At 45.2% G+C, this 12,500-nt stretch overlaps 1 protein-coding gene across 1 annotated transcript in view; it reads right to left on the bottom strand.

Annotated features, from left to right (window-relative positions):
• Positions 1-12,500, bottom strand: part of TAPT1 (transmembrane anterior posterior transformation 1) — a 65,842-nt gene that overhangs the window by 11,241 nt on the left and 42,101 nt on the right. The window contains exons 9-10 of the mRNA XM_075616610.1: positions 12,006-12,074; positions 150-226 (exon numbers count right to left, since the gene is read on the bottom strand). Of these exons, the coding sequence (XP_075472725.1) occupies positions 150-226; positions 12,006-12,074 (146 nt within the window). The remainder of the gene's footprint in view (positions 1-149; positions 227-12,005; positions 12,075-12,500) is intronic.

Genomic DNA, 12,500 nt, shown 5'->3' with positions numbered 1-12,500 from the left:
AGGCTTTAGCGGCGGCCCCCTTGAACCCCTCCTGCCCCTTTGTTCAACAACCGTACGGGGAAGGGGTTGGAGGAAGCCCTATAATCGGAGTTTACTGGGCCCTATATACACCAGTCCGACACAGAATGCTTGCTTTATATAAACCTTACCCGAAATAGAAGAGCACAACACAGGTGTACGCCAGGATTCCTTGTACCTTTATTGAGCTCGTCACCACTCTGATGAGCTAGTAAAAAATAAAAGGAGACAATAAAACAGTCATTTTAAATCTCCATAGAGATAAATTACCGCAAAATGAGACATCTGAATTAGAGGTTGCACAAAATACGATTACATCACAAGCGCTATGTACATTAATGGCGCTATTTAAATAAAAACATGAATACATTTGGGAGTTTTAACATTTATATGAGAAAATGTGAAATAAAACAGACAATTAAGCCAAAAGGCATACTTTCTCCATCTGAAATGTCACACAAAACTGAAAGTATTTCCTACCCCGTTCACTTATGTAACTGTATTTGTAACATGTTAATTTCTTATCTTAACTCTATGTCTTCAGGACATACTTGAAAACGAGAGGTAACTCTCAAAGTATTACTTCCTGGTAAAACATGTTATAAATAAAATAATACCCAGTACTGAACCCTAAGGCACTAAATAAGTCACAGAGAGGAGTCTGTTTACTACAACCGTTACCTCTCTTCCACTCCCAATCAGCAGTCTCTTACCAATTTAACTATTTAAGTACACATTTCTAGGGAGCTGCATTTCTTTAGACATCTTTGATGTTAAATATTGCCAAACTGTATTAAAACCCAGGTGGTCACTCAATTAATCGACTATTCTACCAGCCAATAGGGGGTATCAGACTGGCTTGAAATAATTTCCCTCCAGTAAATCAAATACCGTCTTGGATATGATCAACTACCAGGTATAATCAGCAATTTTCTCCTTAACATGCTGCCTCAGAATAGGAAACCTGCCCAGTGTGTAACAAATTGCATTCCGGGCTATCCTTTCCAAGGAAAGTCACAGCAACAGACCTGGTTATGCCAATTACAGTGTAACGTGCTTTAGTTTGGATTATTTATTGTAGTTTACATACAAATTAAGTTTTATTTGCTTTGCTTCTGGCAAATTTTTCCCTACAAAAACAGGACAAGCTCTATTATTGTCGAATAGGTTAACAACCAGGTGATTGATGCTTTAATACCCTGCCCCTGCTTTATTACTCTCCGTGTCATATGCTCTCGCAGAATTTGAGCTCAGATGTGGGAGGGGATGCAGTAATCTAACTACAGTACCATTCGGATGGAGCAAACAAATTGAGAATCACTCCTCCACCCCATTTAAAGTCCCTGCTGTAAATAAATGTAAGGAAAAAAAATATGATCAGACTTAAAAATATATGGAAGGGGGGGCGTGTCCAGCAATCGAGCCAAGCAGTCGCACAGCAATGGAGCTCTGTGCAGGATCGCGGGGGGAATAGGCGGCAACGGAGCGCAAAAGTGTCCCAAATTAGCCACAGGTGAATGGGGGCCCCCGGACTATAACCCGATGCCCGCTTCCACCGGCGAAAGGCAAGTACACCTCCAGCGGTAATAGCAGCAGCCGGAGAGGCACAGACCCACCGGCCCTCAATTCAAGATGGCGCTGGCCAGCACCGCTCTCCAAGAGGAGAGATCCAGAGAAGGGAGAGGCATCCAGAGCAGCCCGACAGTCACGAGTGCCAGAGAAGCCACTCAGGAGCAGAGGAACCGGTGGCGGGTGCTTGGGAAGCGGCAGGACACCCACCCCCCATTTCCCCTCCCCACTGGAGCTCCGGAGCCCTCCTCTCTCCTGGGGGTGCAGAGCAGATACTCTGCTGGGTGGTAGGGAGAGCAGTTACTGCCCCCTGATCTGCAGTACAGTTAGGGGACTGTGGATGTGAGTCCTGGCAGGCCGTCTGGTCCTTGCCTCCCAGTCCAGGATCCAAGATGGCTTAAGCCCACAAGAATGAGTGAGTGAGGAAGCTAAGGGAGATGTGGCAGGCAACGGACGAGACGGCCGCATAGATGAGGTACAGTGGCCACAGGGGAGCTACTACTATATGAGCCAAATAAAATAACCATATAGCCACACCCTAGCAGCATTACCCAACATTGCCCTAAAGCAAACTAAAACAAAATAGAAGTGCAAGGCAGCAACAGAATTGTAGAAAATGCCCACTACAAAAGAAAAAAAAATCTGCAGCAGCTGAAAGCACACTTCAGAGATTCCAACGATCGGAGACAGGGCCAAAGCACACAGGCGCAGCGGACTCGCGAACGCCATCTTGCTCCCCGCAAGGCTCGCCTGGGCAGGGAAAAGAAAAAGATTTTTTAATGGCTGAAGGACAGGTAGAATATGCTACAAAAGCAGAACTGACAAATCTAGTGACCAAAGAAGATATACAAAAGCTGTTAACAGACTGAACGCTAATGCTTAAAACCGAACTGTCTGAGATCAAAAAGGATATAACTACTCTAGGAGAGACGGTAGATGTGCTGGAGAAAGAAGCTGGAACGGTCTCAACAGCACAGGAGTATGTAACCCATAAAGTGCAGGAACAGGATGAGACTGTACAGAATATGCTACTGCATATAGAAGATCTTTACAATAGAGGGAGACGCTCTAATATAAGGATCAGGGGTATACCTGAAACGGTGGAATCCCAAGAGTTGGTCCCATATCTGCAAAAATTATTCTCCCATGTGACGGACGAAACACAGGAACGGACCTGGAAGATGGACAGGGCACACAGAGCGCTTAGACCCAGACCAACAGACCCCCCCGAGAGACACGGTCATAAAAATGCACGATTTTATGGAAAAGGGTCCAATTATGCAGAAGGCCAGAAGCATTATTATAGAATATGAGGGGGACCCGGATCCAGCTGTATAATGACCTCTCCACGTTAAATCTACAGCACATCAGAGATATGAGGGAAATTACTGTGCACATACAAAAAGCCAGTGTGAGATATAAATGGGGATTACCTACCAAACTGATTGTTATGCAGCAAGGGAAAGTTTCCGTTCTCAGATACGGAGAAAAACCCCACTAACTTTTTTGAAAGACAATATTCTAGGACCAAAAACAAGTGAAAGACCGCAGGACTCCGCAACTTCAGGAACTATCCGGCCCTACCCAGAGCGGAGAGGGCAACAATGGGTAGACGTGGGCAGTAAAATGAACAGAAAGGCCAATGATAGCAGCGGCCGACAGTATGGAGACAGAAGGAAACCACAGGATGAAACAGACCACCGAGTGAAGAAGAGTAAATAACCGAGATTATATATGGACTATATACTTTTATGTTTTGCTGTCAGAACAGAGGTCTGATTTACAAAAAGCGATGGATAGCCGCTAACGGGAGTATAGCTCACAAAATAGTTCTCGTCGCAAGAGGATAAGATAAGATGGAATAATATGTGACAGTTTAAAGGTTTAAAAATGGTTCTTCTTGTTGATAATCAGCTTGGGTTAAAGTTAGATATACTTAAGGGATGGTTATGCTCTCAAGACTGGTTTATAAAGAGATCTATAGTAGTGCTGTGATGTCATAACAGACGTACTATAGATAATAAATTAACGGTAAAATGCTGTCTTTTCATTAAGTTTGAGTGCTAAGGTAGGATATTATGTATGCGTACAAGAAAGGGCTAAGAAACTAACAAGACCGTAATGTAAGAGATTAGATAGATGATTGTTTTTGTCAAATTTGGAGTTCCTCTAGTAAGATGTCTATTTCCTATACAAATTCTCCATGGTTCCCATACTTTTAAGAATTTCTGAACGGTGTCGTTTTGTATCCCAGTCAAATTTTCCATGAGACAAACCCTCCAAAGTCTCGCTTTTACTGCATCTAGGGCTGGCTGTTTCTGTTTTCAGGCCTTAACTATTTCATATCTGGCGGCTGAATATATATGTGTCAGTCGCTTATTTTCGTTTCTTTCCATATTTCCATACTCAGGAAAAGAGTAAGAGAAAAATAAATTTTAGAATTAAGCCAAGTAATCCAAGACCTTGAAATAAAACATAAGAGGGCAGCTGATAAGGAGATATTGGCAGAATAACAGCCAGAGGAACATTTAATTTGTTAGCAACCCAAAAAATAGAAATGTCGCTGACTTGGCTTAAACATAAGTATTATGAGAAAGGTAATAAGATGGATAGGTTGCTGGCCAACAATTTAAAACAGAAACAGAGCCAATTTAAGATCAGTAAAATTCAGAAACAGGATGGAATAGTGTCACAGGATCCAAAAGTTATTAGAGAGGAGTTCAGGCTATTTTACCAGAAGTGATATAATATAGAAGCCATGCAGAATAGGAAAAAAGAGCATACAAGTGCTGCCAGGTGCATGCGTGAGCTGGCGTTTGCCTATTGGGCGATATGTCCTTACTCGCGAGTGTACTTAAAGTGAGTGTCCTTAAACCGGAGTATGCCTGTATAGAGGAGGATATATAAATATTTATGAAGGATATTCAAACTAAAACAATCACTCGAGGCGAGAGCTAAACTTGATGCGGTTATAACATGGGATGAGATAGAAAAAGTGGTGAAAGATCTACCCAATGGGAAAAGCCCGGGGCCTGATGGACTGCCGCATACATATTATAAGACTGTTGCTAAATCCCTGATGGTATATATTCAAGGTATGTTTAACACATTGAGATACGGGAAACCTGTCCCAGTATGTGTCAGAAGCTCATATAACAGTTATCCCTAAACCAGGCAAGGACAAATTAAACTGTGCAAGTCATCGTCCAATATCGCTCATAAATGTAGACGTCAAAATACTCACCAAAATATTAGCAAACTGACAATGAATACCTACCGGAACTGGTAAAGAGGGATCAAACCGGATTTATATCAAAAAGGGAAGCCAAACAAATCAGGAAAAGATATCCCCAATGCCGAGTTTTTCAGGTACCTCCATATCAGGGCATTTTACCAATCGCAAAAACCCCACAACCAATTGATCAACTTCGAAAAGCTCTGTCGTTCAGGGACAAACACGAAGGGACTCACATCGCAGATGTACAGGGAAATGACCGGTTCCGGCTCGACTGTGACACAGAAAACGGGGTACATGACAAGATGGGAAACTGACTAAGGGGAGGAACTGGACCTAGACGAATGGACGAATATTGTCCTGGCAACTTCAAAAAGCTCCATATGCACGACTTTGAGGGAGAACGCATATAAGATAATGATGAGGTAGTACCTCACCCATCTAAAATTGTCCAAATTTCTGCCTAGTTACTCCCCATTGTGCCCGAGACAATGTGGACAGCAAGCAGACTTGTTGCACATGCTGTGGTCATGCCCCTGAATCGTCCCGGTCTGGTAATCAATTAAAGATTGGCTGAACAGGATTCTAGACACACACATCCCATTAGACCCGTGGATGTTCCTTCTTAATAGGCCACACCCGGGAATCTCCAGAATAGATAACAAATTGGTGGCGCACTTTGTGATGGCAGTAAGGGTGGAGATCGCAGCACGTTGGAAACAAAATGAGATCCCCTGATTGCGAAAATTCGGAATAGAATTTGGACAGTTTGCCAGATGGAGAAATGGACGAGTCTTGTCAATGACACTGGCGCAAATTTTCTAAAAGTCTGGATGCCATGGTTGGCCCAGACAGACATACCTGGGGTTGAAAGGTCCACGATATGGCGCTAATAAAGACAAGTGCGTTCTCCCTTGATGACGTGGCGGGCGACAAGACAAGCAGACGGGACAGGATAGGGACAGAGACAGGTTAAGGAGTCTTCGAATAGTGACCCCCTGCTCAGGGATGAATTGGCACTATGGGATTGGAAACCTAGCGCGGGGCCTCCCCACCAGGACTGGAGAGTAAGAGCATACACAGCATCTGGCGGAGCGGCAGCGGAAGGACATCCCCTCCCCCCCTCCCAGGTCTGTCGTTTTTGTTCGTCTGTATGTCTCGCATTTGTTGTCTATAAGTTGGTCTGCTAGCCATGGTTATTGTGCATGTATGATTAATGCTGATTTAAATAAGCAGTTCACCTTGCAAATTGTATATGAACACTGTGTACGTAAACGTGAGCAACCAATAAAAAAAAAATTAAGTTGGGGAAAAAAAAAGGGATGCCAAAGAGAACACGAGGCCAGTTATAAATATATTGAAATCAGGTTAATAAAAAACAGACTCCAACTATGATATTGTCTATAGATGCAGAAAAGGAATTCAATAGAGTGCAATGGAATTTTATGTTTAAGATGCTGGAGCGTATAGGAACAGGGGATATGTTTAGGTAGTATATAAAGGCACTATATAGTAACCCATCGGTCAAGGTAAATGGACAGGTCTCAAACACATTTAAAATACTTAATGGTACGAGAAAGGAGTGCCCGCTGTCCCCATTGATTTACGCCCTAATAATGGAGCAGTTAGCAGAATCGATAAGGAATCATCCATACATTGCGGGAGTTAAAATAGGTGAGAACGAACATAAGATCGCATTATATGTTGATGATATTCTTCTGATAATAACTAACCCACTGGTCTCGCTAACAAATATAAAGGGTGTTGTGGGTAGCTATAGTTTAGCATCCAATTTCAAAATCAACTTAACAAAAACAGAGGCTCCTAATATAAATCTTTCAGCAGAGTTGGCAGCCCAAGTAAAAGAAAATGTCCCTTTCGAGTGAAAGAATAGAAATATAAAATATTTGGGAAGAAATATAACACCAAGAGTAGAGGACCTGTTCCAGGCTAATTATACACCGTTAGTGTAGTAAGAGAAAATGATTTTAAAAGGTGTAATAAGAGTATTCCCGTGGATAGGTAGAGTCAACTGTATTAAAATGAATATATTGCCGAGACTTATGTATCTGTTCCAGACTATCCCCGTGAAAGTCTCCAAGCAGTATATTGCTATGCTCCAAAGTAAAATTAATACATTTATTTGGGAATTTAAAAAACCAAGGACCAATATTAAAACATTAAAGGCATTAATCACAAGGTGGACTTGCTCTGTCAATTATCAACAAGTATTAACTTACTACACAAGTGAACGCTCTTTTTGAATGGTATCATTGTACTAAAATTAAACTTTGGGTGGAAATTGAAAACAATTAATGCAAAGATGTAGACACAAATAAGGCTCCATGGCTCAGGAAGACAGATCACCCTAAAGGTCTTTGTGAACACCCTACTATCGGTGCAGCACTATGTGCATGGGATGAAATATCCAAGGATGAGAGAGTTTATGTTCCCATCCCCTCTCACGCCAATATGCGGGAACCCTGACTTTCCCCCAGGGTTGGATCGCAGAATATTTAAAAAGTGGAGCCAAGCGGGTCTAATTAGGCTAGGAGATCAGATGGAAATGGGAGAAACTAGATGTTATAAACACTTTCAGGGCCGGTTTGATTTTAAAGAAGGGGAGAGATGGCAATATATGCAATTTTTTCACTATATGAACACAAAAATAAAATAAAAAACACGTTGAGGACGTTGTATTCTTTTGAAACAGTGTTGGGGTTGCTGGGTGCAGGTGGGCACAATTTCGTATATCTACAGAACATTATTGGAAATCAAGACTGAAACATAACCCAGGGTTTGTATTAGCTTGGGAAAAGGAGCTAGGTAGGGAATATTCTGCACTCGAATGGACACAAATGTGGAGCAATGCCAGCTCTTCCTCGATGCCAACGAATATCTCAGAAAACGCATATAAGATAATGTATAGGTGGTATTATACACCACAAAAACTGAAAGAATGCTATCCAGGAATGTCTAATAAGTGCTGGAGAGGATGTGGGAGGTGGGAACAATGCTTCATATTTGGTGGAAGTGTAAGAAAATAAAGTGTTTTTTGGATATGATAGTGGAGCAGATTTTCAATAGTACAGGCAGTCCTCGGTTATCCAACACAATGCGTTACTCAAAATGGCGTTGGATAGTGAAACGTCTTAAAGCGAAACACGTTTTCCCATAGAAACACTGTTTAAATGAAAGGTTCCGTTCCTGAAGGCATTTTTAACACTAAAATACACCAAATATTTTACGCAGGCAATAAGATATGCAGCACACACATAAATTATATAGTGTATATATGTATTTATATATATAATATAACATAATATATCATATATTATATAGTATAATATATATATTATATACACATCAACAACTTTGCAAAGCGTCATAAGAACGTTGGATAATCCGTTTTGGTGTTGTAAAAATGAACATAGGTATGCATTGCATAGCGTTGGATAAGCCATTCGTTGTAAAACGAGGACTGCCTGTACCAAGATTAGAATCCGAAAAGACCAGAGTATTTTATTGCTAAACAGGAAGAGGTCAAGGGGCACAGAATTAGGAAATCTCTGTTAATACACATGCTAAATGCAGCAAGATGTGCCATCGCTGCCAACTGGAAAAACTGCATGCACCCACTATAGGACAATGGGAGTCGAGAATATGGGAGGATATGGAGGATGGAACAACTATCATATATAACCACTGATACAAGGTTATAATTTGAGCTTCTCTGGCGGCCGTGGTCAGAGTTCACTGGTAATAGAATATTGTGAAAAGATTTGAGAGAGGAATCATCTGCCAAAATGGGAATACAGTAAGTCCTCGTTTTACGACGCTTCGTTTTACGACGAATGGCTTATCCCAGCGTTTCCCAAATGATGGGTCGCGACCCGGCACCGGGCCACGGCACCAAAATTGCCGGGTCGCAGCGAGGCTGGCCGCGCGGTGTCTCCTCCCAGCCCCCCCCCCCGCGCTCGAGTTAAAAAAAATAGCAGCGATTCCCCCTGCGGTCCCGCGCGCATGCGCAGGGCAAGCAGGGACCGCTCCCTTCCTCCCCCCCACTCCCAACGTGGGACGGAGGAGGAAGTACTAGCTCCTCTGTGGCCCGCTTCCTCCCGCGACCCGCTTCCAGAGCTCACCTCCCGTGGCACCCCCTCCCGAGCCAACCTCCCGTGGCACCGCCTCCCGAGCCCACCTCCCGTGGCACCCCCTCCCGAGCCCACCTCCCGGGGCACCCCCTCCCGTGCCACCCCCTCCCGAGCCCACCTCCCGTGCCCCCAAGCCCACCTCCAGTCCCGGGCAGCAGGGGATATCGGGGGCAGCAGGGGAAAGCGTCCGGCCTCAAGGTAAGTCACCCCACCCACCCAGTCACTGTCGCCCACCCAGTCACTGTCGCCCACCCAGTCACTGTCGCCCACCCAGTCACTGTCGCCCACCCACCCAGTCACTGTCACCCACCCACCCAGTCACTGTCACCCACCCAGTCACTGTCACCCACCCACCCAGTCACTGTCACGCACCCACCCAGTCACTGTCACCCAACCACCCAGTCACTGTCAAGTCACTATCACCCACCCACCCAGTCACTGTCAAGTCACTATCACCCACCCACCCAGTCACTGTCACCCACCAAGTCACTGTCACCCACCCACCCAGTCACTGTCACCCACCCACCCAGTCACTGTCACCCACCCACCCAGTCACTGTCACCCACCCACCCAGTCACTGTCACCCACCCACCCAGTCACTGTCACCCACCCAGTCACTGTCACCCACCCAGTCACTGTCACCCACCCAGTCACTGTCACCCACCCAGTCACTGTCACCCACCCAGTCACTGTCACCCACCCACCAATTGTCACCCACCCACCCACTGTCACCCACCCACCCAGTCACTGTCACCCACCCAGTCACTGTCACCCACCCACTGTCAAGTCACTGTCACCCACCCAGTCACTGTCACCCACCCACCCAGTCACTGTCACCCACCCACCCAGTCACTGTCACCCACCCAGTCACTGTCAAAGTCACTGTCACCCACTCAGTCACTGTCACCCACCCACCCAGTCACTGTCAAAGTCACTGTCACCCACCCAGTCACTGTCACCCACCCAGTCACTGTCACCCACCCAGTCACTGTCACCCACCCACCCACCGTCTCCCACCCACCCAGTCACTCACCCACCGTCTCCCACACACCCACCCAGTCACTGCCTCCCACCCAAGTGTCCCAGTCCCCCATCCCCCCCACCCAGTCCCCCTCCTACCCACCCAGTTCCAGTCCCCCCACCCAGTCCTAGTCCCCCCCACCCAGTCCTAGTCCCCCCCACCCAGTCCCACCTCCCACCCACCCAGTCCCAGTCCCCCCTCCCACCCAGTCCCCCCTCCCACCCACCCAGTCCCCCCTCCCACCCACCCAGTCCGTCCCCTCTCCCACCGTCCCAGTCCCCCCTCCCACCCAGTCCCAGTCCCCCGTACCCCCCCCAACCACCAAGTCCCCCCCCTCCCACCCACCCAGTCCCCCCCCCTCCCACCCACCCAGTCCCCCCCCTCCCACCCACCCAGTCCCCCCCCCTCCCACCCACCCAGTCCCCCCCCCTCCCACCCACCCAGTCCCCCCCCCTCCCACCCACCCAGTCCCCCCCCCTCCCACCCACCCAGTCCCCCCCCCTCCCACCCACCCAGTGGGTGTGTGTGTTTATCAGTGGCTGTGTGTGTATCAGTGTGTGTGTGTCAGTGGCTGCGTGTGTCAGTGGCTGCGTGTGTATCAGTGGCTGTGTGTGTGTGTGTATCAGTGGCTGTGTGTGTGTCTGTGCAGGCCCTATAGGCCAGTATAGGCGATAAAACTTTTAGTGGGTCACGAAGGAGAAGTTCAAAAATAACCGGGTCACGGAAAAAAAAGTTTGGGAAACCCTGGCTTATCCGATGCTGTCCAATGCATCCCTATGGGTGGTTTTACGACGCCAAAATGGCATATCCGACGCTTTTACGACGCTTTGCAAAGTTGCAACATTATGTCAATCAGAAAGCTGCAGTCAGGGAAATCGTCCAGATCAGTCTGTGTGAGGGTTTAGTGGGGTATTTATGCCTTTAAACATGTCTAACAGTTTTATTATACAGTTCTGGATTCAATAAATAGAATCTTTACATCATAATGTATGTGTGTGCAGCATAATCTTATTGCTGGAGTAAAATATTTTGTGTTTTCTAGCATTAAAAATGCCTTCAGGAACGGAACGTTTGATTTAAACAGTGTTCCTATGGGAAAATGTGATTCACTTTACGCTTCGCTATCCGACGCCATTTTGAGTAACACATTGTGTCGGATAACCGAGGACTGCCTGTAATAGAGACAATTGGTATTATTAAATACGGGTTTGACTTTTTAGATTTTATTTTAACCTAATTTTTTGTTTCGTGATTGTATGTATGTATTTATCATTTAAATTGTCAGTGTGTGATAGTGTATTCTGATGTATAACTCAATCTGCATATTATATTATGCAATATTGTCCACTCGTATGCTACGACTGATTATGGGGAAACGATGCAGAGTTCTGTAGTATTGTTTTTTATGTCGTTCCAAGATTAGGGCAATGATCAGGTTTAAGTATTGCTGAGTATGGAGTTTAGAGAGTAAAACTGATATGTTTTCTGACATGTTTTTTGTTTTTGAGTCTTATTGTATTGTACTGTATTATACTGTGTTGTATATGTTAATTGTCATAAAAGTGTGGATTACAAATAATAATAAAAAAATAAAATTATATATATATATATATATATATATATATATATATATATATATATAAATAAATAAAACACACTCATTTTTCTTTACATTTGCAATCACCTAGTTTTCATCTTATGCATTGTAATGCTCTTGGAGGCTGTAACACTCCTCTGTTACAGGTCTTCATGTTAAAATGGATTTGAAGCAAATGGTGACACTGTGCTCATTTGCATGTTATTTCCCAGAATCCCTGGCTGCAGTGGAAGCATTGTATGTCAAGAGATAAAGATGAAAAGCCGGGCTGCAGACCTGTCTGAGACATGTGACTGTGCGCACAAGTTATATATTTTTTTTTTTAAACAGTATACAGATCTGTGGTCCCTCACCTTTGCCTGGAAGACGCTGCTAAGACTCAGAAAAAACCCAGACGCTTGCATTTATACTTACCAGCACAGCTAGCGGGAGAGGAATAAACCCCATTCGCCTGGAAACAGAGTCACTGTAATCAGTGTAAGCCTGAAACAAGAAAATAAAAAAGACCTCTTAATTGTATATACTGCTGATACGGATCTAAAATTATTGGGATGGAGGGACAGCTGCATCAGTGGTTGTCATCGCTACCACATCACCCAATTGGGTCCTTCTCATATTGACAGTTGTGCTGAGTGGGCTGATACATGGATCGAGTGTAACAAATGTTGGCTGTACGCGTTTCTTCCCTTAGGATTTCTTCAGGAGTCTCCTGAAGGAGGAGGAGGAGGCTCCTGAAGAAATCCTAAGGGAAGAAACGCGTAGAGTGAAGGTGATTCACAGCCAGCCCGCCAAATCGGAACTCCCGAAGTCTCACTGACGTCACATCCGCCCTGCTGGAACGCAGGAGTGAGACGCACGCCGAGAAGAGGGAAGGAAAAACTGCACTAAGACACCGGAGGCGAGATGCAA

Source organism: Ascaphus truei, chromosome 1 (assembly GCF_040206685.1).
Source record: "Ascaphus truei isolate aAscTru1 chromosome 1, aAscTru1.hap1, whole genome shotgun sequence".
In the NCBI taxonomy this organism is placed as follows: Eukaryota; Metazoa; Chordata; class Amphibia; order Anura; family Ascaphidae; genus Ascaphus; species Ascaphus truei.
Note: the sequence above shows the minus strand (reverse complement) of the source record. Positions and strands in the feature narration are given on the sequence as shown.